The sequence below is a fragment of the Lemur catta genome, chromosome 7 (genome assembly GCF_020740605.2).
Source record: "Lemur catta isolate mLemCat1 chromosome 7, mLemCat1.pri, whole genome shotgun sequence".
In the NCBI taxonomy this organism is placed as follows: domain Eukaryota; kingdom Metazoa; phylum Chordata; class Mammalia; order Primates; family Lemuridae; genus Lemur; species Lemur catta.
In genome coordinates this window covers 57,472,399-57,497,861 of record NC_059134.1, presented here as the reverse complement: position 1 = coordinate 57,497,861, position 25,463 = coordinate 57,472,399, and the positions used below count along the sequence as shown (strand labels likewise).

The window sequence follows — 25,463 nt, the reverse complement described above, 5'->3', positions numbered from 1 at the left end:
TTCCCAGCCCACAGCCCTCTCTGAGCAGGACCTCTGGCGTCCAGCTGACTGCCCTTGGTTGTGTGTCTCCCCAGGGTAGGGACCCCCCGTCTGAGCAAAGCCCTGGGGGGTCCCCAGAGAAGCAAGATGGCCTAGCACAGGTGGCACCTGACCTGACTGTGATCCAGTTCATCAAAGGTAAGTGAGCTCAGGCCAGGTTGCGGGGAGGCTATACAGGATCCAGTCTTGCCTGCTCTTCCTGCTTCATCTTCTCCAGCACCGTAAACTCCTGACTCTTCGCTTGTGCAATCCCCTCTGCCTGGAGCAACAGTTTCTATTGCTATCTATCAACATCTTCCCTGTCCCTCTGGGTCCAGCCAGAGAGCCTCTCCTTCCTCCAGGAGGCCTGCTCTCCCAGCCTGCAGGGCTGCGTCCCTCCCTCCTCGGGGCTCTTGGACGCTCAGGCTTCTCCATCAGCTCGGATCTGTGCTGCCCACTTGTCCAGCCCTTCCCCGAGCGCTGTGTTCCTGAAGGTCATCGCCTGTGCTGGCCCATCTGTGAGCCTTCCTCTCCTCCCACCCACCGCTGAGCCTGTGAACGGGAGGCCCTCAGGAAATTGTTAAAGTCTCAGGTTGGGCACAGGTGGAGGGACTTCTAGGCTAAAATCCACGGACCTGGGCTTTTGTTCTGGGTTCTTACTTCTCTCTGGGCCTCAGTTTCTCCATCTGTACAGTAGACTCAATGATCTAAGGTCTGTGTGGCTACGACCCTGAGACCATGAGCTAAAACTGTAGGTAACCAGAGTACACGTTGTGACCAGGCCGACCTGTCTAAAGACTCCAGTCCCGTGAACATGAGTGAGAGCCTGCTGTGTGCCAAGCTCTCGCAGAGCACTGGGTGGCAAGTCAGAAGACCTGGCTTTGAGTCCTGCCCCTAACACTGACCAGTGCACAGTCTTAGGGGACTTACTTTCCTCCTCTAAGCTGAGTTTCCTCATCTGGAAGATCGGGTTGAGAAGCCTTGCTCTGCCTCGCTCAAGGGCTATCACGAGAGTCCGGCGGGACGATGAGCGGAAAGCCCCTGTATTCTATTACAAACCCTGCCGGTGGGTAAGGTGCAGTTCTGTCAATTATCACTCCCACCTGCTGTTACCACTCTGCCCATGTCCCAGGAGAGTAAGTCGAGCTGCCTGTGGTTTAGGAGGGTGATGTCCACAGATGTTGCTTAATCCCTCACTGAGGACTTTTGCAGCAGGAAGAAATTAGGCCAATTTGAGGGAAGCATTTCCTAAGACTGCTTTTGTCCCAACGTGTCAAATCTAGGCCCCGGTTCCTCCGCATTCCCAGGGAAAGGGAGGGCCTGGACTCCAGGACAGGGGCCTGGACTCACTAGCCTCGGGTCACCCCCAGCTGCTAGAAGGCCCAGCACACTGCACCACGGAACTGCTTATTAATCACTGCTTTGGCTCCTGCCTAGAGGGAAGCTGGGGTCAGTTGCTGAAATTGGATCCTAGAGCGAGTGTTCTAGGTAACATTATTTCTGATGGTTTCTGCTCCAACAGGAGCCTGGAGAGGACCCAGGCAGGGCTGGCCACGGGCCCTGGGCTAGTTAGCCAGCCTTCTGCTGCTGCGCTGCACAGGGGCCAGTCTGACCCTAAGACCTGCCCTTGACCACCTGGGACATAGGGGAGGCGGAGGGAGGAGGAACCATGGTCCTTCAGCTGGAGGAGCCCCAACTCTTAGGGAAAGGTAGTCCCTGAGCTGGGAAGGCCCTGGCAGGTGGGGCAGATGCAGTCTCTCTGGTGGCAGATACATAGTCCCTGAAGGAAGAGAGAGCCTGCCTTGTCCGATGGAGGGGACCTGGCCTCTAGGGTGGAGAAGGCCCCTGTCTGATGGGGGAGTCAGAGCCCCCGAACGGAGGAGGCTCCTGTCTGATGGGGGAGATATTGTCCTGGAGTTAAGGAGGGCCCCTAGCTGGTGGGAGGAAATATAGTCCGTCAACTGAGGAAGGACCTGTCCTATTTGAGGGAGGATACCTGGCCTCCGAGCTGGCTGATGAGGAAGACGCAGTCGCTGAGTTGAGGGAGGCCCTGGCTTGTGTGATGGGGGCCACATTGTGCTGAGCTGAGGGAAGCCCCGTCCCGGGGGGAAGGTCTGCCTTGGAGCTGGCCATGGGCCCTGGAACTCCCCTTCAGGTGGCCCCACCTAAGTGAAAGGCATAGCTCCTGCCCGCCAGGTACTTTCCATCTGTCCTGGAGGCCGGCTGTGGACGCTGAGGAGAGGCGGAGGATGGGCACAAGCACACTGCGGTGATCGGTGCAGGAGAATGGGGCGGAAACAGCGGGATGGAGTCTTCTGGAGTCAGGCAGCTGGAGAGGCACAGGAACGGGGGAGGGGACAGGAAGGGAAACAGGCCTTGTACTGGGAGTCAGGAGACCCTGGGAACTCCTGGCCTTGACCTGGCCTCTCTGGATGAACGTGGGTGAGTTCCTGCCCCTCTCTGGGCCCCACCACACAGTGAGGGCACCTGTATGACTTGGGCCAAGCAGACTGAAATTCCATGGCTCATCCAGGGCCTCAGATGCCCTGAGCAGCTCGGGTGGGAGGGAGGCTGGAACAGCTACCTGGGGCAAGGGCCAGCTTTACAGCTCCAAATGCTGGCTGGAAGCGCTGAGTGCATGACAAGGGACCAGGGATGAGAGGCAGGCCTGGGGAATTCCACAGCCCCACCCATCCCTTTTGGACTGTTTGTCTTTATTTTCTAGCTCCCAGGGAAACAGCTTCTGGCCTGGCCCAGGGGGCTAGGGGACCAGTTGGCTTGGCCATGCTCTGAGGATAGACACAAATCTCCCATGCCAGAGGTCCTGGTCCTGCTGCTATGGGAACAAAAGGGGCCCCCCACCTGGCCCAGAGCACCCCATGGCCTTTCTGCCCCCCACCAGCCCCGCCTGGAAAGTGAGTTGCTCCTGGTCCTGGGAAGGCCTTTCCTCCTCTCCCCGGTACCTTACCCCTGGCTTCAGTCTTGCCCGTTCCCGGCAGAAGCACACCTCTGCCGCTTTTGTTGTTAGTGGAGAGAGGGTCGCACATGTCAGAACAGAAGGTGCACTTGGACATCACCTGGGCTGCCCCAAGTGATGAGGGCACTGAAGCCCAGAGAGGAAGGGACTTACCCACCCTTCCTCGCCCTTCAATTTAGCAGACTCGCTGTAATGAGGGCAAGCTGTGAACAAGGCACTGTTTAGAAGCTAGAAGGGAGACTGGGGAGGTCCCCAGTGCCAGAACGGTCACTTGTATTCCTGTCCCCAAGCTTTTGCCCCTGCTGTGCCCCTACTTGGGATTCCTCTCCCTCCCGCTCCACCTCTCCAGACCCTGCATTCTTTAGGTCCTACCTCCAGGAGGCCTCAGCGCCCAGTCTGCTGAGGTTTCCCGTCTGGAGGGCTTCGGTTCTGCCCCAGACATTTCGACATTTGATCACATATTAGCCTGTATGTCCATTCATTCAACCCACAAATATTTATTGAGTGTCTACTATGCCCTGGGCTCTGGAGATTCAGCAAATAACATGACAGACAAAAACTCCTGCTCTAAAGGAAAATTACAATGGGGGCGGGGGTGGCAGTGAAACAGCTAGCTGAGTAAAAGGGGCAGTGTGTTAGGTAAAATGCTATGGAGAAACGCAAACCAGGGATGGGGACATCAGGGTAGGGGTGTGGGCCTGTGCTGGGGACACAGAAGGGAGGACAAAGGCCTGGGTTGGCCCTGAAAGAGCTATAGCAGGACAGGATGGAATAGGCTGAATAGAAAAATGAAATGAGATGGGCTGGGGTGAATGAAGTAGAATCAAATAGGATAGCATGAAATAGAACTATATGGAATCAAATAGAATTGAATGGAAAAAAATAGTGAATAAAATTCAGCCTAACTCAATGGAACAGAATGAAACAGAATTTCAAAAATGGAATAGAATTCCACGGAAAGGAGTCAAGTGTAAGGGGATGGACTTGATTGCAACAGAGTTAAGTGGGACCAGACGGGACGGGATGGAACTGCTTGCACAGGACAGGGCGGGCGGGCACGGATGGCGTGGGTGGCCACCTGCTCTGACCTCCACCCCACTCGCCCAACAGTCTTCCCCAGGGTGCTGCTCCGGACCCTGCGCCACCCCATCTTCCTGCTGGTGGTCCTGGCCCAGGTGTGCATGTTTTCCACGGTGGCGGGCTTCGCCATCTTCCTGCCGAAGTTCCTGGAGCGCCAGTTCTCTGTCACGGCCTCCTACGCAAACCAGCTCATCGGCAGCGTCTCCTTCCCGATGGCCATCCTGGGCATGGTGTTGGGCGGCACCCTGGTCAAGTGCCTCCACCTGGGGCCCATGCGCTGCAGCATCCTCTGCCTGCTGGGGTCCCTGTTCTGCCTCCTCCTTAGCCTGCCCCTCTTCTTCATGGGCTGCTCCACCCACCAGATTGCAGGCATCCTCCACCAGCCTGGGTGAGTGCACGAGCGCCAAGGCGAGCACGCGCAGGGTGGGACCGGGAAGGACATTGGCCCCAGAGAGAGGCCAAGTCAGTGGATACCCCTCAAACCTCAGCTCCCCTGTAGCACCGTCTCCCCACCTCTCTATTCAAGTCAAGCAGTGGGACGCTCTGGAAGGCTCCAGTGAAGGTGTCAGGCACCCCTAGAAGGGGCCCAGGTAGGCCTCCAAGGGCAGGAGAGCTTAGGCCTGGGGCCTTCCTCCTGGAGGGTGGAGGCCTCCCCCATCTCCCTTCCCTCCTCCTCCAGGCTACAGGCTGAGACAGGGCAAAGCCACCTGTGCCATGGCATCTCCAGAGTGGCCAAGCCCTGTGGCCCAGCAGAGGTGGGACACAGGCCACATCACAGGAGGCAGGACCCAGCTCAGCCAGAGGAACGGGCTGCCCGGGGGCTGAGGGTGGGAGAGGGGGTGAGCTGGGGTGGGCTGGCCCTCACAGGGAAGCTCAGAGGGGCTCGATGCCCTGGGAAGGGGTTGGACTGCAGACGTCTGACTTCTTAGTTCTTAGAGCTTGGGATCCTAAAATGTCAGGATTCTTTTTCCACATCTGTGAGGCACCCTCTAGGAGGAAGGTTGCTGATGCCTCGCTCCCTGCTACCCCCTGCCCCTCCCACCCCAGCTGCCACCCACCCACACTCTCTCTCTCTCTCTCTCTCTCTCTCTCTCTCTCTTTCCCCTTGGGACCCTTCTTGGAGAGGATGTTGGAAGTTACATTCCTGCCTGTTTTCCAGAAATGATTTCATCTTTCCTGGAAACTGCTCCGGGCTTAGGTTGGCCCAACACCCAGCTAGAATTCCCCTACTTGCTCTGCCCCCACCTCTTCCTTGGAATCTCCTGTCTTCACCTGGGTGCCAGCTTTCCTCACCTGGGGCTCCTTCAGCATGGCTGTGAGGGCTCAGCTCAGGGCCAAGGAGTGCCAGCCTGTCCCCTGTCTGTCCCAGGCCCCACCCTCACCAGCCTGCCCCCATTTCCCTCCCCCCTCCCCCTTCCTTCCCTGTCTCAGCTCCTTTTCCCAAACAGGGGGCAACCCAGCCTTCTAGACTCACGCCTTCTGTGTGCAGAGCCCTGTTCTAGGCACCGCTGTGAGGCCTTCGGCCATGCCCTCAGGAAGCCCCTCTTCCGAGGAGGGAGGCACACTTTTCAAATGATTTTTAGAGTAAAAAGCAAATACAGTTTTTATTTTTTTTATTTTTTATTTTATTTTATTTTATTTTTTTTGAGACAGAGTCTTACTCTGTTGCCCGGGCTAGAGTGACATGGTGTCAGCCTAGCTCACAGCAGCCTCAAACTCCTGGGCTTAAGCAATCCTTCTGCCTCAGCCTCCCGAGTAGCTGGGACTACAGGCATGCGCCACTATGCCCGGCTAATTTTTTTCTATATATATAATTTTAGCTGTCCAGATCATTTCTTTCTATTTTTAGTAGAGATGGAATCTTGCTCTTGCTCAGGCTGGTCTCGAACTCCTGACCTCGAGCAATCCTCCCGCCTCGGCCTCCCAGAGTGCTAGGATTAGAGGCATGAGCCACCGCGCCCGGCCCAAATACAGTTTTTAAAATGGTGAATGAGGTAAAATATCAGCACATCCAACATGCCCACCTCTCTTTTCCTCTCCCTCTCACCCCTTGGCTTCGACAGCTCATCTCACCTGTGTTTTCATTGATATTCTTGTAATTTATGTACTGAGCTGTGTCTAACTCACTGAAGAAGCCTTTGGGTCTGACTGAGCAGGCTGAGGAGAGCTTCCCATATTCCCACGCACACACGATGCCCACCGCTGCAAGAGCCGAGGGTCTCCCGCGTGCCCAGGGCGCTGCCCCGCCTGCCCGTGTGCCGTCTCATTGAACCCATGCGGTCTCTGTGGCGTTGATGAGAGGGCAGGGATGGAGGAGGAGCCCCCAGCTCCCACCTGCTCAGCCCTCCAGCTGCTGGCAGCGGTTGCTGGGAGGGGCCTCTCCGTGGGCAGAGTCCCCTGGCACAGCCTCCGGCTGGGCCCTCTGCTCAGACAGTGCCCGCCCGTCTCCCCCGCCACCCCCGCAGGAGACGTGCCGAGACGGTGTCAGACACACCGGAGCGAGCGCTGTCTGGCAGGGGAGGAGGAAAGGACTGTGGGGGCTGACAGAGTTCCCCCTCATTCACATGGAGACCCCCACCTTAGGGAGGGATAGGAGCTCACCTTTGCCCATGAACCCCTTCCCCACCTCACACCTGGCTACAGACCGTCTCCCCCACCCCTGCCAGCCCTCTTCACCATGACAGGGACATTTCACTCAGCCTGCCAGGCCCGCCCCTGAGCCTGGGCCTCTGCCCACGCCCACCCCAGCCCAAACGGGGGTCCTCCAGCATCTCCCTCCGGCCTCCTTCTTCGCAGCCTGGCCACTGGCCCTGCGCCACCCTGAGTCAGGCACCAGCCTCTCTGGGCCTCTGTCTCCCGGCAGGAGTGCTGTGCTCCTTCTAGCGTGAAGCCAAGTCATACTCTGAGTCCCAGGGGCCACCTCCCTGCCCCCTCCCACGGTGACCCACCCCTCAGACTCAGCCTCTCTCTGACGTCCTGCCCCTGTGTACCCCCTTGCCCTGGAGCAGGGGCTCCCCTGGGATTTGGGAGCAGGCCCTCAGGAGGGAGGCAGGGAGACTAAAATGTGCCGTGGACACAGCAAACAGGGCAGTGGGAGACAGAAGAGAGGTAACGAGGCAGCAGGATGGTAATGTGGGGGAGGGAGCCCCAGCCCAGCTGACAGGCAGGGAAACTGAGGCCTAGAAAGAGGCCAGGACAGGGAGGAGATCCCACAGGTGTTCAGGTCTCCTGATTGGATCCCACACTCATAGCTCTAATTTTCTGAGAAGGAAGCAATCCAACTCATTGGGAGAACGGTACTCTCAATCCAACATGAAATTCCAGGAGGAATTTATTTTGTGTTCCCCATGGAAGGGTCACTGAGGTACAGAGATGTGTGCAGAAGAACCTCAAAGACCTGTAAGATCAGGGGCTGGAGGGGGTCCCATGAGGAGGCCTCCTGAGCTTGCAGCCCGTCTCCCCACTTGGATTCCTCAGTGCAAGGAGCTCACTGCTGCACCGCCACGGGGCAGCCCTGACAGTGGAGAACCTCCGTGTGGAGCTGCAGTCTCTGGCCGTGGCTCTCGGGATGGGGAGCTGGGCTGCAGGGTTGAGGGGGCCCCCGCTTGTGGCCTGAGGGGGAAGAGCTAGGCCAACCCTGCAGCCTCCTCTCCCCCCAGCACCCAGCCTGGGCCAGGGCTGTTTCCAGGCTGCATGGAGCCCTGCTCCTGCCCATCGGACGACTTCAACCCTGTCTGCGACCCCAGCACTCACGTGGAATACATCACGCCCTGCCACGCAGGCTGTGCCAGCCGGGTGGTCCAGGAGACTCTGGACAAAAGCCAGGTGAGTCAGGCCTCTGGAGGTCACCTGTGCCGTTCCCTGTCCCCTGGGCCTGCCACGCTCTGCACTTCTGGGTGCTCTCACTCCCTGGCTCTCTCCTCTCTGTCTCTGTCTGTCTGTCTGTCTCTCTCCTTCTGTTGGCAGATGTAGAACATTATTCTCTCAATAAGCTGTCATTGCCAGCCTGGCCCCAGGGCCCAGAGGAGGAACAGATCTGGCCCCAGCTGTCCAGGCAGGGGATACGCAAAAGGAAGTAACTCACAGGGACTGGCCGGGGTATGGACAGGCAGGCGAAGGGGCTCCAAGTACGTGGAAGGATGGAAGGAGACCATCCCGCCTGGGAGCGTCCCAGAAGGCTTCACAGGAGGTAGCATTTGTGCCAGACCTTCAAGGGTTAGTAGTAAACTAGGACTTGGGAGGGAAGGGCTTTCCAGGCAAGGGGAACAGCTTAAGTAGAGATTTGCAAGAACGCACGTGCATACACGGGCACACATGCACGTACACACACACAGTGTTTTGTGAAACTACAAAGAACTTGTTGGAGCAGAAACATGAGGGTTCATGGAGGGAAAGCAAGGCCCACTCAAGAAAGGGCCTTGAATGCCAGACCAAGAGTGGGACTTTATCTGGAAAGCTATGGGGAGCCACAGATGGGTGTTAAGTGGGTGAGCGACAGGGTCAGATCTGTGTTCTATCACACTTGAGGCCATAGTGTGGAGGTGGGTGAGCAGAGTAGGGAAAAGGACATGGAGACCAGTAAAGAGGCTGACACAAGCCCATTCAGTTGATCAGTCAGTCAGTCAACAAACCTTCACTGAGTGCCTCCTCGGTGCCAGGCCCTGTGCTGGGGCCTGAGGACTCAGAGCCAAGCAGCCCAGTGGGAAAATGAGGGCAGCGTAATCAGCAGCAGTGCACTGTGTGAACCTTAAAAAGGCCACTGAGACCAGCCGGCTCCCCCTCCCCTTTCTCCTAGACAGCACCCACCTTCTCAGGCCCCTCAGCTATAGTCAAGCATGGGGCAGGGGTGTCAGGCTGTTATGAGAATATCCCCTCTCTCCAGAGTCCTCCCGTGTCCATCATACCGAATCCCTGCCCTTAAGCTGGGCACCGCACCTGAGCCCAAGGCTCCTCCAGGGAGAGACCTGGGCTGCCCGGCTGGTGCAGAGTAGAGCACCTGCCGGTGGTTGTGGCCGTCAGAAGCCAGCCAGGCACTGCCTGGACTGCGTAAACTGTATTTGGAATAATCACAATCCCAGCCTTTCGGACCTCCTAGTGCTCTCTGCCCTGACCTAGTCTGATCTCCCTGAGAGCCCCTCCAGAGGCCCCCAGACCCTGGCAGGCCTGTGGATATGGGGCTCTGAACACAGAGGCCAGACCACCCGGTTCAAACCCCGTTCTGCCTCTAACTGGCTCTGTTACCTTAGGCAAATGATCTAACTTGTGCCTCAGTTTCCTGATCTGTAAAATGAGGGTGATATTACTGAGCACCTACTATGGAGCAGACACTGTGCCAAATAAATGGTTTACCCAGATGACTCATTAACTGGTAAATGAAGAGCCATATGATATCCATGAAAAGCACAGAGACAGTGCCCAAGAAACTTTAAGCTCTCAGTAACTAACACTCCCATTATACCCATTGGACGGATGAGAAATGGAGTCCCAGGCAAGGACCAGGCATTGCTCAGAGTGTCAGTAGCAGAGCTAGGACTAGAACCCAAGGCTCTGGCCCCTCTTTGGAGCATCGCAGAGACTTGGGCTTGGGTACAGTATTTGGAGGAGGGAGCAGCTGAGACCAGGCGAGCACTCAGGGACTGTCATGCTGGCCTGGAATTGTGTCTTGACATGTCGGCTTCCTCAGGCCAACTGTGAGCTCAGGGACGGGTGGCTCAGTGCCCACTGCAGCTGTGCTCTGGAGCTGCTTATGAATGAGCTACAGACCCAGGTGTGATGCGGAAGGTGGGCAGCCACACGGGGTGGGGCCAAATGCTCCTGGGGTGTGAGGCCCAGGCAACTGGAGAGATTGAAGTTATTTATAAGAAGAATTTCCTGCTATGGAATTACATGAACGAGACTGAAATGTCAGGAAAAACCCAAGAGGAAGGTCTCCAGCTTTGTGTCCATGCCAGCAAGCTTCTGCTTCTGAGAAGAGGAACAGGGCATGGTCTCTCTTCCAGTAACCTTGCCTTAGCGTGTTTCTCCATGACCCGCCCCTCTGCCGTATCTCCAGCCTGCAGTTGGAGGGCCAAAGGCGTAAAATGGCGTGTACTTAAGAGGTCACACACATGTGGCAGCACAGCCTCGTCATGCACATCAGCTCTGCCAGGACATGGGGAGCATCCAGCCACCCAAGCCTACATGTCCCCTCTCTCTCTCCTTTCCCTGATTCCATCTCTGAAGTAACTTCAAGTCAAAACTCTTTCAGCCACACACCCCCACCCCACTCCCCACTGGGTCCCTCCTCCGTGCAGCGGCCAGAGAGGCCTTTGTACTATCAGTTCTGTCTCTCCCTTGCTTGAAATCCTCCAAGGCTCCCAGCATCCCCCTCAGGGTTTCCCAACCCTTTCTCCCACGGGAAGTGTGAGGCTGAGAGGGCAGGAGGTGAGGGCCCCCGAGGGCCACCTTGCTTGCTGTCAGGGCCAATCCCTGAACACCTGTCCCCCATCGGAGGCCCTGGTGGCTGGGACACACTGTTCAAGAAGCTCTGATCCCTGGGAAGGAAAGGTGAGGCCCAGGCTTCCTTGGCTGGAGGTTTTCCAGGCTACCTAGGGAGTGGGAATGCAGGCTGGGATCAAACAGGCCCAAAGGCCAGCCTGGGGATGTTTTCCGTGCAGCTAGTGCAGTGTTTAGGCAGTGATGCTCTCTGAGTCCCTCCCTCCTTCTCTCTCTACTTCCCTGTCCCCACAAAGCTTCAAGCCCAGGCTTAGCCCAGTTTGTGCAGACATGCCCTGTCTCCAGGTACCTGCCTAGCTCCTCGAGCCATCCTGACCCTGCCAAGGGATTGGAAGTCGCGGACACCAGCTGGCTCTACTCCACCTGGCCTCGGGCCCCTGGGCCTCTCACGAGCCTTCCCGCTCCCTAGGCCCTTGGAGGCGCCTGAAGGCTCTTTTCCCCTCTTCCCACCCCAGGTTTTCTACACCAACTGCAGCTGCGTGGTAGGGGGTGGCCCTGTGCCAGCAGGCTCCTGCAACTCAGCCTGCAGCCACCTGGTGCTGCCCTTCATGCTCCTGGTCAGTCTGGGTGCGACAGTGTCCTGTGTCACACATACACCCACTTTCATGCTCATCCTAAGGTAAAGGTGGGGTGGGGCAGGGGCAGGTGGATACCAGGAGGTCCTTAATCACAGGCAGGACAAGGAATTCTGAGGGAAGAGTTTGAGGAAGGAAGCCACCTGGCAGTCTGCTAAGGCGAGGTTTTCTCCCCATCTTGCAGATAAGAAAACTGAGGCTCAGAGAAGTTCAGGAGCTGGCCTCAGCCACATAGCAAGTGTTGGGTGGAATGGTACTAGTGGCCCAGCCCAGAGCCCAGGCCTTACTTGCCCAGGGAAGAGAGGCCATACCTAGGGTCCTGTCCTGGCCTCCCGAAGAGAGTGTCATACAGTGAGGAGGAAGGGGACTCCCCGCCCCCATCCTACCTGCAGTGGGTGGGCCACAGGAGGCACAGCTGGGAAACCAAGCTATGTCACATGCTCCATGATTCTGAATGCCACTGCAAGGCCACAAACATTTACTAAGTGTCCACTGTGGACCTAGCCCGTGCTGAGCACTGCTTTTTGGTCCAGCGTCTTTCTAGCCCTTGTCCTGAGAGTGCCTGCTGTGCCTGACAAATTGTCACCTGAGTCCAAAGTCAGGGTCTTCTGGGGTGGGGGCTGCTTTTCTATACTGTCACTCAACAGTCAGCACAGAAGACTTGCATGACCAGAAGTGCGGGGTTGTTTTCACACACACCAAGCAATCAATCACTTCTGCAGTGGACACCCCAGTTCAATTTTGACGCTACCTACCTGGAGATGGCATCAGATCCCACGGTGAAGGGCTCAGTCCCACAAGACTGCCCCCCCCCTTCCCCTGCAGTCACAAGCCCCAGCTTGTTTTACCTGTGCTTCTGACCAACTGGCTATAAATTGGGGTTTCCCTGATCCCCTCCTTGAGTTTGATTAATTTGCTAGAGTGGCTCTGGGAACTCGGGGTAATACCTACGTATGTTTATCAGTTTATTATAAAAGATATTGCAAAGGACACAGATGAAGAGATGCATGTGGCAAGGAGGGGCCCCCATGCCCTCCCTAGCACCCTACCCTCCAGGAACCTCCATGTGTTCAGCTCTCCAGAAGCCCCCCAATGCAGTCATTTAGGTTTTTACGAAGGCTCCATTACATGGGCAGGATTGATTAAACCACTGGCCACTGGCAATCAACTTAACCTTAGCCCCTTTCCTTTCCCCAGAGGCTGGGGGTGGGGCTGAAAGTCTCAACCGTCTAATCCTGCCTTGGCCCCTCTGTGACCAGTCCCTATCCTGTTACCTGGGGACTGCCAGCCTTCAGCCAATTCGTTAGCATATGAATACACTTATCACTGAAGATTCCTAGGATTTTAGGAGCTGTATGCCGGGAAGACCCAATATGCATTTCACAATATCACGGGGACCTCAGAGCAAGCTAATTCCGATTTTCCTCCTGCTGGGATTATTTTATTCACTATCTACTCTAAGAAATTAGAAGGGGGATGGAGCCCCTCCCAAATATTAGAAGACACGTAGAGCTATAAAACAGGCTGGCCATAAGAGAGAGAGTAGAGGAATCGAATGCCCCAGCAGGCAGCGTGACTAAGAGAAGTGGAGAACACAGGCTCTGGGCTGTGCAGACTCTGGCTCTGACACATCAGCCATGGGATCTTGGCCAAGTCACTTAATCTAAGTGTCAGTCTCCTTATCTGTAAAATGGGGCTAATGATATGCCTAGCTCATAGGGGCGTAGGGGTTGCAGTATAGAATTACTGAGCCTGTAGTGAGCACTTCATAAATGCCAGCCACTGGTGCTATTTAGGAGGAGCCAGAGGACCCCAGGCTGGGGCATTGCAGTGGCAGGGAAACGGGAGGGAGTGTCTGCCCATCCCAGCTCCAGATCTTGCCAAGTGTAGGAGGAAGGGGAGGATTTGGTGGAATCAGGGGGTGGGGAGAGAGGGGCAGTGTCCGTGATCAAGGACATAGGAGGGCAGCACGGGACCCTGATGGTCAGTGGGTGTGCCTAGTGCAAGCAGACCAGGCTCTTCAGGTTGAAGGGAGATGGGGTGTGGGGCCTGAGCGCCCCAGATCAGAGCGAGGGAAGGCTGAGTGGTGAGAGAGAAGGGCGTGGTGAGAGCCCTCCACACCGCTGCCTGGCCCTTGGGGGCAGGAACCCCTGCATCCTCATGGCGCCCACGTGTCTGCTTGTCAGGGGAGTGAAGAAAGAAGACAAGACTCTGGCCATGGGGATCCAGTTCATGCTCCTGAGAATTTTGGGTAAAGCCTCTGCTTGGAACCATTGGTGGTGGTGAAGGGGGTCCGGAGGGCCACTGTGTGCCAGGCCTGGGGGACACAGGCATAAGCGGGACCCAGTCCCTGACCTTAGGGCTCTCAGGCCCATGGGGCGACAGACCCGACCCAGCTCTCCCGGAGGGGATGTGTGAGCAGAGGCCACACAGCCCGTCAGGAGGCCCCCTTGGATACAGGGGCAGGGGCGGGTTGAGGGCCAAAGACTCCTGAGCCAAGAGGCCCCCAGTGGCCCAGAGCCCCTAGTTGCACATGCTGGGAAGGGGTGGGTCAGGGATGCGGCCTCCGTTGGCCCCTGAGCCCCTGCTCCCTCAGCCTGGATGCCCAGCCCCGTGATCCACGGCAGCGCCATCGACACCACCTGTGTGCACTGGGCCCAGCGCTGCGGGCGTCGAGCCGTCTGCCGCTACTATGACCACGACCTGTTCCGAAACCGGTGAGACCTGGGGCGGGGGCTGTGGGGAGGGTGCTGGACGTGCTGTCCGGATCCCAGACAGGGTAACAGCAGGGGGAGGTCCCACGGAAGTCCACCTGCTAGGTGACAGGTGCTATGTCCTGTGCTGAGCTCACAAGTCCTGTAAGCTAGACACCGCCTCTCCCTTTTATAGATGAGGAAGGTGAGAGTTAAAGTTAGTAGCCCAAGGTCACACAGCTAATAACTGGCAAAGCTGGGCCTTGACCCCAAGCTGTCTGCCTGCAGAGTCTATGCAGGAACCCGGAGAGAATCAGGGGAGCGGCCAGCTGTGACAGGGACTCAGGGCAGGGTGTTGGGAAGCAAGCCCTGTCCAGGACACAGGAGCCCTGGGTTCCAGGCCGGCTCCGTCTCCCTCATTATGGGACTCGCCTTCTCTGGGGCTCGGTCTTCCCGTCTGTACTGACACAACAGGGAGCTCAACGTGCCCAGAGGCTGCTGACCTGGGTGGATGTGGGGAGGGCTTGCTAGCAGGGCTGGGGGCAGGAGCTGGTCACTTCCAGCTCTGGGGAGGGCACAATCCCTCTGGGCTTGGACTGTCCAGGGGGTCTTCCTAGCAGGAAAAAAGTCTCGAGGGCCTTGACGGATTAAACAAACCGAGGAGAAGAAACCTCTTTTCCAGTGGCTGGCTTGGGGACAATCCAAAGCTGTACTTGTCAGGCCCCGAGACCTTGGAGAGGCTCAGAGGGAGGCAGGGCCAGCCCAGGCCACGTGGCTGTCCAGGACAGGACAAGGAGGGTGCCAGGGCTGTTTCTGCAGAGCCTCTCCCCCTCTCCCAGGGAAGGGCCCCAGTGGAGGTCAGTGTCTCCCCGAGGCCTCAGTGTCTCCACCTGCACAACGAGTGATGACTGCTGACTCGGCTCTGCCCCCAGCCCAGGGACATCCAAGCCCTGAACTGGGAGCTCCTGAGTTCAAGGGTCCCTTGTTCTTTCCCCAGGTTCATCGGCCTCCAGTTCTTCTTCAGAACAGGCACCCTGGTCTGCTTCGCCTTAGTTTTGGCGATCCTGCGGCAGCAGGATAAAGAGGCAGGGACCAAGGCAACCGTGTGCAGCTCTGGCCCAGAGCAGCAACTGTTGGTGTCAGGGCCAGAGAAGAAGCCAGAAGATTCCAGAGTGTGAGCTGTCCCAGGGCCCCACCTGGCCAAGAGCAGCAGCTACAGTGGCACCTCCTCTGCGCTCTTTGGCCAAGATTCCAAAGAAGTCCTGTGTTCCAATTCTGGCTCCTCCACTAAATTGCTGTGTGACTTCAGTTAAGCCACTGGCCCTCTCTGGGCCTTTGTTTGCTCATCTGAACCAGAAAGCAATTTGGTGGTTTGCCGTGTTGGCCATTTCTGAAGCAAGAGGGTCTTCCCTGGGCCTTCCTCCCCCAGCCAGCCAGCTGCCCTGGAACCAGGCTCTCCTGGGTGGAAGGACTGCGTATCTTTTCCCTGGGCCCCAGGAGAGGGAAGTGGACCATAGCAGGCCAGGCTGCCCTCCACAGTGGGCCCTGGAGTACTCTCTCTCTGAGCCTCGGCCACCCCGTCGGGCGGGAATGGACTTGCCAGCTTTCAGGTTTGCTCAGCTTTGACCATCTGTGTGGTCAGGACAGACTCAGGTCCTCTCCCCAACCCCAGGCAGCCTTCAAGAAGTGTCTATTTGGCGCCCCCTGGAGGCAGAGCCCCGAGGTGGACTCTGGACCCACAGGGAAGAAAGAGCTGGTGTCACACGGGGACATCCAGACTTGGCCCGGCCTTTGGGAGGTTGGGGGGAGGGGCGGGCAGGGAGCCCTGGCTGAGCGCGGAGACTCACCTCTGACTCAGGAATTCCCGCCCTTGCCCTCAGGGAGCCACAGTTTAGGGGTGAGGCCCAGCACCTGCCTTCGGAGCCCGGGAGTGGGGAGGGAGACCCAGGCCCACACTTGGGTATTTTCAAACTTGAGACCAAACACACGCTCAGTGCTCACTCACGGTGCTGAGATTTCACACACGTGCCCAGGGGCCACCCAACTCACCGTGACCTTGGTGAACAGATTCCGAATTTCCACATTTCCTCCCAGTTGCCTGGGGCTGTGTATGTAGATAATGTCTGGTTCTGTGACACCCAAGTCTGGGGAGTGCCACCTGGTTCTCTGTGCTGCTGGGAGCAGTTAGCCCAGCTCTGTAACGAGCGGTTCTGTGGCTTGCTTGGGTCTGAAGGAGCCAATCTGTTTCCATGTTAGGGCTTGTCTTGTTTTATGGCCGCTCTTATCTGTTGGGAGCAGAGAGTTTCCTGATCTGCCCCCAGTCCAGTCTATGGCCACCACACACCCCCACCAGGCTGGGACCTGCTGTCAGGAGGCAGCTGACAGGGAGCCACCGGCAGCGGCTTCCCCAGAGCTGCGCCCAGCCCTCTGCTGGTGCCTGGCAGAGAAGGTGGGCACGGGCACATACAGCTCTTGCCTTCCGTGCGTTCCCAGTCCAGGGCTTTGAGGCTTTCCCACATGAAAGAAGAGAGGGGTACAGAAGCTCTAATTCCCTTTTGATTCTACTGATTGACACCTGTAGATATTTAACAAACATCTGAGCCTGTGTTTATCAATGCCGAGAATTTCAAAGTCTCCTCCGCCAAGATGAGGCTTTCAGTATGTTTATGTTCCTTCCCCTTCCCTCCTGTTTCCCAGGTTTTGCAGAAATAATCTGGACTTGTAGATATAGCTTGTTATTAAATTTGTCCTTGCATAATGTCTCTTCTATTACAAAAATCCTTTCTTTATAAACTGCATTAAGGTCTGCAGCAACCACATTATTTCCAGTTATTTAGATTTAGGCTTTACTGGGCTCATTGCTCACCGTGACTGCTCGTGTATTACATCTCTCCCTAGCCTTATATTCTGGTCTAATTTTTGTTTGGCTCAGTGACTTCCTCTAGTAATGGTTTCAAAAAATGGGATAAGGTCACGAGGCTTTCCGAGTCCTTACCTGTCCGAACTGTCATTCGCATGTTACAGAAGAGGACTCTGGCTCAGAAAGGATAAGTGACTTCCCCAAGACCACACAGAGAATAGATGGGGAAGCCAGAGCTGGATCTTGTAGGAACTGAAGCTTACACAATTTGGGAACCCTCTTTAAAAAAAAAACAAAACAGAATATAAAATTAGGTCAGAAAATATTTCCCTATAATGGGGAAAAAAATCAAAACAAATGCATTACACAATCCAGAGAAATAGCATAATATTTTTATTAACTAAGTGCCTTGCACACCTCTAAAACATATGTCTTTCCCTTGGTGATTAGAAGAATTTCCTAAAGACTAGCTTCTGGCTCTGTTTATTTCAAGCCTTGTTTCTCCTGTTGCTTCTGTACTGAGCATACTTCCTGGGCCAGGTAGCATAAAACACATTCATATGGTGATATGACCTGTGCAAATGACGCCTTAATGTCACAATGCCAAGTGGGTCCGGCAGTAGGTAGGAATATTCCTAGAAGCCTTTCTTTACACAGAGATGACTAGTAATGGTTGTCTATACACAGAAGTGATTAAGAACCACGTAAATATATCCCAGTGGTCCCAAATTAAATCAATCGCCAACCCGACTCCCCCTTAGTTGGGTCCCGGAAGTGCCCAATGGCAATTCCAACCAACTGATAGAAAGAAAAATTGGGGCACAAAGGAAGTTGGAGTGGAAGGAAGTAGTAATCTTGATTGTGGTTAAAGTGTCTTTTTTTTTTTCAAAGAGAGTCTCACTTTGTTGCCTGGGCTACAGTGCAGTGGTGTCAGCCTAGCTCACAGCAACCTCAGTCTCCTGGGTTCAAGCAATCCTCCTGCCTCAGCCTCCTGAGTAGCTTGGACTACAGGCATGCACCACCATGCCCAGCTAATTCTTTTTATTTTAATTGTCTGGCTAATTTCTTTTTATTTTTAGGAGAGACGGAGTCTTGCTCTTGCTCAGGCTGATCTCAGACTCCTGACCTCAAGCGATCCTCCTGCCTCGGCCTCCCTGAGTGCTAGCATTACAGGCATGAGCCACCACGCCTGGCCTGGTTAAAGTATCTTATCTTTGCAAATTTCAAGAAAATATGAGATATGAACACATGGCTGAGGTCCCTCCCTGGACCTAGGGAGGGGTCTGGGTGCTCAAGCAGCATCCTCACTGTGAGTCCGCCGCTGGGCTGAGCTGAGATCTGAAGAAGACGAGGTCCTTGTGCTTATAGCCTTCTGGACTGGCCAGGATCAGGGGACTCAGGAGTCACTGCAAGAGAGACATGGGGCTAAGAGCCAAGGGGTGGGGCAGGTCAGGGCCAGGGGGTCCCAGTTACTGTGGAGTCCAGGGAGCAGCCTTCTCCCCTAATACAGTCTCCGGGCAATGAAGGGCTGCAGGCATTGGCATTTGTGAGCTCACTTTCTCCTCATGCTCTACCAGGGAGTGGGGAAGAAAAAGCTAGGTTCTGCTGGTGGGAGAGTCAGCAGAGGACAGGACTAGACCAGAGCTGCCATCCCAATGCCTGACCCTGAGTTGGGGTTTTTGCCCGTAGACCCGTGCGGGGAAGTTCCAGGGGAGGCAGACGCCCCTGAGGAGCAGGGAGCCAGGAGCCATGACAGGCACTCGGATAAATGGGGAGAGAGAACCCATGGGCACCCTCACCGTCGCCTGGATGTGTTGAATTCTCTCCTTTCCCTTTCACGTGCCTTTGCTCTACTGCTCTCCCTGCTGAGATTGCCCTCCTCGCTCCGCCTCAGGAAGTCCTGCCCAAGCCTCCAGGCCCAGCTAGAGGACATCACCTCCAAGGAGGCGAGGTGGGGAGGTGACAACCACCTTTGGGAATCTGATAAAAGATGTAGACTCCATAAAAAAAAAATACAGACATATACACAATTGTGCCTACGATTTCAGAAATTGAAGACCATCTAAAGCCTGGGTGTAGAAAGAGGAGCCCAGGAGCCCAGGTCAAAAACCCTTAATGGAGTGAAGCGATCAGAACTGCAGTAGAGTCAGTCAGATTTGGGATCAAACCTGCCACTTATTCATGGCGTGACCCTGAACAATTGATTTAGCTTCTCTGCACCTCCGTTTCTTTACCTGTAAAGTGAGGTTCGTCACAGCTCCTGTCTCCCAGAATTTGTGAGGACCAGGTAAGACAATGCACTCGCTTACCGGCCCTGCACCTGATGATCGGGACTTGTGAGCTGCCTCCCCTGCTCCTGTCCCAGAAAGAATTTAATGAACACGTAGAGCATGGGGGTGGAGGGGGCGGTGACAACCGAGGCACACCCCCCTGCCCTGCCCTGGCCACAGCTCTGTTGTCCCCTAATCTCTGCCCTGCTGTCAGCCACGGCTTAGCCAGCCCAATCTTATCTCTCCCCACAGCCAGCTTGGGATAACTTTTCCCAAATAGATTTACATTTTTATTGATTTTCTTTCTCCCTTCCAGAGCAGTCCAGTCCCTTCCTTCTGCTTCCCCTTTGGCTGTGGAATGGGCCCGCCCTGGGAAAACAGCAGTTCTGGGGCTGGCCAAAAAGCGATGATGGTTCAAGAGCGGTTCGTTCACCAGCCACCCACTCATTCTTTCATTCATTCAACCACGCACCCAACCAACGTACCCTGCGTGTCTGCTCTGTGCCTTGCGCTGGCACTGCTGGGGACACAGCCATGTGTCAGACACAGGCTCTGCTCTCAGGAAACTCCCAGTGTGCACAGACAAACGGACCAACAGTAATGAAAGCAGGAGCTGTCCTACAGGAGAGGGAAGAAGAGGAAGGCACACATTCTTCCTGGGGCAGTCAGGGAAGGCTTCCCAGAGGAGGTCATAGCAGAGCTGGCCTTAGAAAATTAGGCAGGACTTCCCCAAGTGGGAAAGATGGGAATGGGCAGGAGAAACAATAGGATGAGCAGAGAGAGAGTGAGGTGTGTCTGAGATAGTGACAAGAGCAATGTGGCTGGAGTGCACCATGTGTGCAGGGCCATCAGAAGAGAGGAGCGCTAAGGCTGGAGAGACCAGCAGGGACCAAGCCTTGAGTTTCCCTGAGGGCTCTGGATGCCTTCCTGAGGACAAGGAGGAGGCCTTGAAGCATTGACTGATGGATTCTTCCATTGATCAGTTATTTTCAGCAGGGAGTGACATGACCAGATTTCTATTTTAGAAAGGCCACTGGCTGCACCATGGGGGCTTTGAGTGAAGCTGGGAGTCGGGAGCTCGGGCAGGAGGCTGGTGCAACAGTCAAGAGAAGCAGGAGCAGAAGGCCTTGAGCCAGGCCGGGAGAGGAGTCCCAGAAGTGGGACATCTAAGCTGAGTCTTGAAAGACGAGTAGGAACGCACCAGGGAGAGAAGTTGGAAAGGGTGTCTGGGCAGAAGAAACTGCTTAGATAAAGGCTCAGCACACAGACAGTTCCTGGCAAGCTTGGGAAATTTCCATAGTTCTGTGGGACTGCAGCGCGGCCTAAGAGACAGGGCACAGCGAGAGTGAGGCTGAGGAAGTGGGTCGGCGCCCTCACTGCCACTCGGCACTCTCTGTCCTGAGCCCAGCCCTGGTGCAAGGGGAGAGCTCACCACTGCACAGGGCTCGCTGTGGAGGACTGAGAGCCTTGGGCCGGGTGCTCCTCACTCAAAACAAACCTTTCTGAGCTCACAACGCTTTACATTGTACAAAGTCCCTTTGTGCTCGATCCTCATGGTTTCCTGGTGAGGAAGGCAGAAAAGGGATACTATTCCCACGTAGTAGATAAAGCAACTGAGGCACAGAACAGTGCAGGAACCTGCCCAAGGTCACTTAGAGCCCAGGTATTCCCCTCCTAAAACTCCCATGTTGTTTCTAATAAATCAACTTGTCCCTGAATCACATACACAACAGATGTAGAGGCTAACTACTGTGGTCGGAATGGGAAAAATAACGGGGACCGGAGAGAAAACCCATCAGAGAAAGATGCTTCCCTTTCATTCCCCATTTCTGCATCCTTCATGGTGGAGCTGGGGACATTCGGGCTGAGAAAAACAGAGCCAGGTCCCCCCTCTGCTTTGGAATTCAACAGACAGGAGGGCCGGTCCCAGCCCTGCCCCCACCAGGTGTGGGAAGCCACTGCGCTCATCTGAGCCTTGGTGTTCTCACCTGGAAAAGAGAGAAACAAACTTCACCTGACAGACGCGTTGTGAGAATTTAGTGTGGTGAAGTAGCACTATAGCAGTTACCTACTGCTGAGTAACAAATTTCCCCAAAATGTAGCAACTTAAAACAACATTTATTATCTCACACAATGTCTGAGAATCAAGGACCCACACGTGGGCTAACTGGGAGGTGCTGGCAGCAGGGCTAATGAAGCCGCAGTCACGTGGCGGCCGGGGCTGAAGTCAGCAGAAGGCCCAGCTGCGCCTGGAGGGTCCCCTTCTAACTTCACTCCGTCATTGTTGTCGGGCCTCCATTCTTTGTCGGCAGCTGGCAAAAAGCTCGTTTCCTTTTTCCACGGGCCTCTCCATAAGGCAGATTCCTTCCCCCAGAATGAATGACCCAAGAAGGAGAACATGTGTTACCAAGATGGAAGCCATGGAGTCTTTCATAATCTAATCTTGTAAGTAACATTCCATAACTTTTTCCGTATTCTTTTCGTTACACAGGCTAACCCTGCTATCATGTTTTGGGGCCTTAGCACACTTTTGACTCAGCTTAAGCACAGTTGACCCTCATGGGAGGGGATACGAAAGGGTGTGAGTGCCAGGAGGTGTGGGTCACTGGGAACCATTTGGAAGCTGGCTACCACAAGCACTCAGACCACTGCCTGGCACACAATGGGTAATTATTCATTAGAAGTTGCTAGTACTTTCTGTATGATTGCAGTCTGGTGGGGAAGACAAGATTTGGACATGAAAGGATGAGAGTAAATGAATAGTGGAATGCAACTGGAATTAGGCAGTGCTCAGTGATGCGGTAGAAGAGGGTGTGCAGACAAGAGGGTGTCAATCAGGGAAGACTTCCTGGCAGAGGTGGGGAGGAGGGGGAGGGTTGCCCAGAGAGAATACAGAAGGTGAGTATGGCAGGCCACCATCGGTTGCCTTCCCATAGCAAATCCCCTCTTCCTCCTGCCAGTAGCAAGCTGTCCAGCCACAGGGATGATCCAAACCAGCAATGGAATGCCTTTTCCTTGGCCACTGAGTGCTCTAAGAGTAGGCATGTGACCTCATTTTGGTCAATGATGTGTAAGGGGACGGTCTGCTAGGAAAGCTTCCCTCCTGGATAAGAGAATGGCATGAGGAGAAAAGACTCTTTTTGCTACTGTGCCTTTTCTTCCTGCTGGAGAGGACATGGCACTTCATGCCACTCAGTCACTCGATCATAGAATGGGAAATGCCTGGGTTGTCAGAGACATTGTTGAATCAGCAGACCAATCCTGGTACCACCTTCCTCTGACCTCCTTGTTAAGGAAACAGAAGGTTTAAGCCACTCTAAAGAAGGTGACCTGTTCCTTGCATCCTAAATGACTTAGTGAGCAAAGTACCCTAGTTCCCTCTGGGGTTATTTCCTTTGATGGGGGAAGGTAGAGGGAAGACTGGAACGGGAAGGGGCCCTGGGCTGGGGGCAGGAATCCTTGACCTAACCCCAGCTCTGTCACGGAGTTGCTCTGTGATCTTTGTCCCTGACCCCTCTGGGCCTCCAATAATTGTAGCTAATATTTATTGACTGTTCACTGTGTGCCAAGCACTCAGCTAAGAGCTTCCCTCGCATCAGCTGGTTCAAGCTTCACAGCAACTCTGTTATGTTGGTATTACTATTCTCTTTATTTCAGGGATAAAGGCCCAGAGAAAGAGGTCATTTGCCCAAGGTTACACAGCACGTTAGGGCTGGATCTTGGGATTCCAAATGCAGCTTTGTCTCTCTCCAAAGTCCAGACTCCTGACCATAATGCTATACTGCCTAGCAGTAAAAGGAATTCTCTGGACAAGGTGACCTCTAAGGGCCCCTTCAGCTCAAATATTCTTGGATTTGCTGTCCCATTTCCAGCTATACAATCAACACACCAGCTTAGCCTAGAGAAGAAAGAAATAAGGACTGTCTTTAGCCATCCGAAAGCTGTCATGTGAGTGGGAGATTAGACTTGCTCAGTGTAGCTCAGAGGACGTGAACTGGACCAGTGTGGGAGCACTACAGAGAGAGAGAGTGCCACTTACATAAGGGAGAACTTTCTAGCTGCCATTTGGCAGGACGCAGAGCTACACCAAGATGTAAAGACTTCCCTGTCACGAAGGTCATGCAAGCCTGTGTCGGATAAACTTCTGTCAGAAGTACTGCATGGGCCGGGCACGGTGGCTCACGCCTGTAATCCTAGCACTCTGGGAGGCCGAGGCAGGTGGATCGCTCGAGCTCAGGAGTTTGAGACCAGCCTGAGCAAGAGTGAGACCCCGTCTCTACTAAAAATAGAAAGAAATGATCTGGCCAACTAAAAATATATATGGAAAAAATTAGCCAGGCATGGTGGCACATGCCTGTAGTCCCAGCTGCTCGGGAGGCTGAGGCAGTAGGATCGCTTAAAGCCCAGGAGTTTGAGATTGCTGTGAGCAAGGCTGATGCCACAGCACTCACTCTAGCCGGGCAACAGAGCGAGACTCTGTCTCAAAAAAAAAAAAAAAAAGAAAAAAAAGAAAAAAAGAAGTACTGCATGGAGACTTGTGGTAGGGGTTAAATGGAATAACATGTGAGAATGTTCCCAGCACCATAACTGGTACAAATAGAGGGGATCAATACATTGTTGTGCTGTTTCTCCTTTTTTAACACTGAGATTCTTGGATTTTAAGATTGTTTACTATGGATTTTTGGCTCTTTGGTTCTAATATTCCACAGTTCTATAATTTCTGTGATTTTGCCCTGCTAAAATGGCTATGATTTTAATACTCTTAACTTTCCATAATTGTGTGGCTCTAGAAGCTGAGCAGTCTATGATTTTATAATTTAATACTCTCTAGCTTCAACAATCTGAGATTCAATAAAGTATCTCTCACCAGTTCCAGAAACACAAAGGAGTCGCTCCACATGCTGTGCTTCAGTGGCCTGGGCACACATTGGGCTACTCCCTCTCCCTGGCCTGTCATTCCATCATCATCCCCCCGCACCCCAGCCTCGGGCTCTCCATTCCAACCAACGCTCCTCCCTGATGCCTACCCCGTCCCCACCCTGCAACTAAGTGGGCACATTCACTCTACCTGCTGGTGATTATTCATTAAACAGCAGCCTTCACTGTGACTAGGCTTGTACTTATTCCAAAAGGCATATAAAGGAATGAGGTCATGGTTTCAAGGGGCTTAAGATCTTGCTTTCGTTAAACCCATCTCAAACTCACCTCTACCAGGAAGCCTTCCATGGTTGACACTAAATATCTAACACCAATAACCTTAATCTGAAATATGAAGATCTGAGTGCTTTGGTTGGTTATCATGCTCACCTGTAACTTATCTGTCTAGCCTATCTTTCTGATTCTGTGTGAGATTGCCCCCTGAATTAAGAGTATGGCTCATCAACCAGACATAATTTTCCAAAAGAAGACTGTGTCTTCTCCATCAGACTTGAGGCTCCATGTAGACACAGGCCGTGTCTCTCTTATATCATACTTGAGTTATAGTTAGAGGTAGAGTGAGACGTTCCTCCATTAGATCCATAAATTCCCAAAGGCAAGTTTATGTCTCTGTCATTGGACTGAGAATTTCGTAAAAGCAGAAGCCACATATCCCCTTAAGATATGAAGTTCCCATGGTCAAGGACTGTGCCTGCACCCTCAGACTTGGGGCTTCTCCCTGGCAGCAAGGAATCTAGGGCTCTCCCCTCTCTGTCTGTTCCTTCAGTCCCAGCCCAGGACTCTGGCCGTAGAAGGGATATTTTCCCTACAGCAAGCAGACAGAAAAATGGAAAAGGGAAGATTCAGGAGGCAGAGTAGGAGCTCAAGCCCCTCCCAACATGTCCAGACCCTCTCTTCGTCTATCCTGGGCTCCCTCCTAAAAGCTGCTGTCCCTTGGCCAGGAGTGGGCCTCTCCCAGCTCCTCCCAGCAACTCAGAGCAGTAAGTGAAGATGTCAGCACCTTGGACAGCGCCCAACCCATTACAGAACGCGGAGCCAGCGGAAGCAAAGCTCTCCAACTGCCTCAGCCTCTGGGTGATGGATTTCCTCGTTTCTCAATTTGATTAAAGCCCAGTAGATAACCAGAGCGCCTTGTTCCTTTCTCTTCTCCCTTCCTGATGAACATAATTAACTCCGTCAGGCTGGGAATACTTGCTCTTAAATACTGCCTGCCCAGCCCCCACCCAGGCATGAATCAGTGACACACAGCCAGAACACTTGGAAGACTCATATGTTTCTTCCCGGGGACTGGAAGTGGGAGAGGAGGCTCTCCCTGAGATATATAGAGGCTGTGAATAAAGACTGAAATGTGGTAGGTGGGTAAAGAAACCCCTAAACTAGAAGTCAGGAAATTTGGACTTTAGTCCTGTCTTTGCCACCAATCCAGACATAATCTAGAGCAAGTCACATACCCATTCTTTCTAAGCCTGTTTTTCCATTTGCAAGAAGAGGATTTTGGCCTAAACAGTCTTTAATGCTGTGTTCAGTGCTAATATTCTATAGTAGAAAATCTTTAAA

General features: G+C 54.3%; 1 protein-coding gene across 4 annotated transcripts in view; it reads left to right on the top strand.

Annotated features, from left to right (window-relative positions):
- Positions 1-16,598, top strand: part of SLCO2B1 (solute carrier organic anion transporter family member 2B1) — a 51,734-nt gene extending 35,136 nt beyond the window's left edge. For all 4 annotated transcript variants that reach the window (XM_045555465.1, XM_045555463.1, XM_045555466.1 and 1 more), the window contains exons 8-14: positions 75-177; positions 4,106-4,463; positions 7,735-7,900; positions 11,026-11,189; positions 13,332-13,396; positions 13,742-13,862; positions 14,836-16,598. In XM_045555465.1, the coding sequence (XP_045411421.1) occupies positions 75-177; positions 4,106-4,463; positions 7,735-7,900; positions 11,026-11,189; positions 13,332-13,396; positions 13,742-13,862; positions 14,836-15,016 (1,158 nt within the window). In that variant the 3' untranslated portion in view covers positions 15,017-16,598. The remainder of the gene's footprint in view (positions 1-74; positions 178-4,105; positions 4,464-7,734; positions 7,901-11,025; positions 11,190-13,331; positions 13,397-13,741; positions 13,863-14,835) is intronic.
- The last annotated feature ends 8,865 nt before the right edge of the window (positions 16,599-25,463 follow it).